Source organism: Acanthopagrus latus, chromosome 16 (genome assembly GCF_904848185.1).
Source record: "Acanthopagrus latus isolate v.2019 chromosome 16, fAcaLat1.1, whole genome shotgun sequence".
NCBI classification, from domain to species: domain Eukaryota; kingdom Metazoa; phylum Chordata; class Actinopteri; order Spariformes; family Sparidae; genus Acanthopagrus; species Acanthopagrus latus.
In genome coordinates, this window is record NC_051054.1 from 10,411,590 (window position 1) to 10,413,498 (window position 1,909).

General features: G+C 45.6%; 1 protein-coding gene across 7 annotated transcripts in view; it reads left to right on the plus strand.

The window, feature by feature from the left end:
• The window catches only part of qkia (QKI, KH domain containing, RNA binding a), a 73,982-nt gene that overhangs the window by 44,980 nt on the left and 27,093 nt on the right, over positions 1 to 1,909 (plus strand). For all 7 annotated transcript variants that reach the window (XM_037125493.1, XM_037125492.1, XM_037125491.1 and 4 more), the window contains exon 4: positions 738 to 881. In XM_037125493.1, coding sequence (XP_036981388.1) covers positions 738 to 881 — 144 coding nt within the window. The remainder of the gene's footprint in view (positions 1 to 737; positions 882 to 1,909) is intronic.

Consider the following 1,909-nt stretch of genomic DNA (forward strand, 5'->3'; position numbering starts at 1 on the left):
ATTTTACCTTTTCAAAAAGAGTCAGGCATGACTGGGCTTTTCACAGAGGCACCTGAATAACGTAAAGCGTCATGCACGATTTCCCAACCCGAGCCGCCCCAATTTGAATCTTGAAACGGCTTGCTATTTAACAGTTTTGAAAGGCTATCGGGCTGTGGTGTTGGTTTTGAATACAGCCCATTCTGCCTTTCAGGTACTGCTAGTGCTACAATTTGGCGCCCTCTGAGTGCTTTGGCACTGCCTTTTCAGGAGGGAAAATGACTCCCTCAGAGAGCTATTGTTACCTGGACAGCATTGTCCATGCAAACAAGTCTGAGACAGAGGCACACACGTCCTCCTTTACACACAATCCTGCGGCACTTTGAACCATACCCTATGTATCACAATTGCATTCCTACTAGTTAGGTTGTTGTGGCTTAAAAAACTCTCTGTGATCCATCCACCCATCAATCTTTCACTGATATTAATTGCTGCAGGGCTAGCTGTCGTCTATGTCTCTCTGAAGCGAGGGATCTATTAAAGAAGAGTGTCCTCTCAAAGTTAAAGCTAAATAGCTGACTAAAGGGCCGCTCCTGTCATCCTGCTTCTCTTCACAGGACTCTGTCGTCCTCTGTGTATGCCTGCCTCTCGCCTCCGTTTCCTCTGATATGCCGTGTTACTGCACTGGTGCTCCAGCACACCCACACTGTCACATTTGCTCACTGTCTTTCTCTCACTTTCCCTCTATCTCTGTCCAGGAGGAGCAGAACAGAGGGAAGCCAAACTGGGAACACCTAAACGAAGACCTTCATGTCCTGATCACAGTTGAAGATTCACAGGCCAGAGCTGAGATCAAGATGAGGAGAGCAGTGGAGGAGGTCAAGAAGCTCCTCGTACCTGCCGTGAGTACATACCACACACAAGCTTACACACACGGTAGCTGCCTATGGCCTCATAGGCTGTCAAAAGCTCTCCCAAGTTTCGTGAGTTTCCAGGGAAGTCACTAAAGACACGATTTAGCTCTTGTTTAGGAGTGCTGAAAGGCGCCTTAGTCCAAACAACAGGATAGTAAGGCTACATATGGCATATCACCTCTACCCCACTGTTTGCATCCTGTTTACTTCCATATATAGACCAGGGGAACAGGTTGGCTGTACCCTCAGTGGAATGGAAAAACATAGCTAGCTGCACACACCTCCTGTGACTGTCACATTTCATCTCCGCTTCCCCTCTGTCCCAACTTCCTTGTACACTGTGGCACTGGTGATGGCTGCTGGTAGTTTTTTGGCATCCGCTCTTTATTTTCCTTGTTAATTGTGGTGACCAGGTGGACGAGGCAGCTGAAGGCCCAGGTTTTCCATCAGGTGGCGATGCATGGGGCTTGGTGGTCTGAGGAAACGGGGCCAGCCAATTCCAGGCTAAACAAGAGATGCTCTCGGGTTTTAATGTTGTTAAGCTGCTTTCCCTTCCTGCACTTTATCCTGTAAATGCAGAATTATGTTGACACATGTGCTTCATTTATATTCTTTTAGTTTGGGAGGAACAGATGCAACAAGGACAATGTTTGCCCTAGATATAGCTGCATTACAAAGTATCAGCTTTTTTCTGTAGGCAAATTGTGATGCTTCCTGGAACCAGTACTCAAGGGACACCCCAAGGAGGAAGATGACGTTATGATTATTTTGACAGATATTATGAATGCAGTCATACAGTAGATAAGATTCAGGATTAGAGGGAGTGATTTTTGCATCACAGCTTTCATTTTCATCGAGAAAGTTATTAAAATCATCCCAATGTGACATTTGTTGGGGTCTGTACCAAGCTAGAGCATCTCTGCAGCCCTATAGTGTTTCATTATAATGCTGTCTTGTCACACATTTTACAATACTGTTTAAATTAATTATGCATCCCTAATTATGTACAGAGGGCA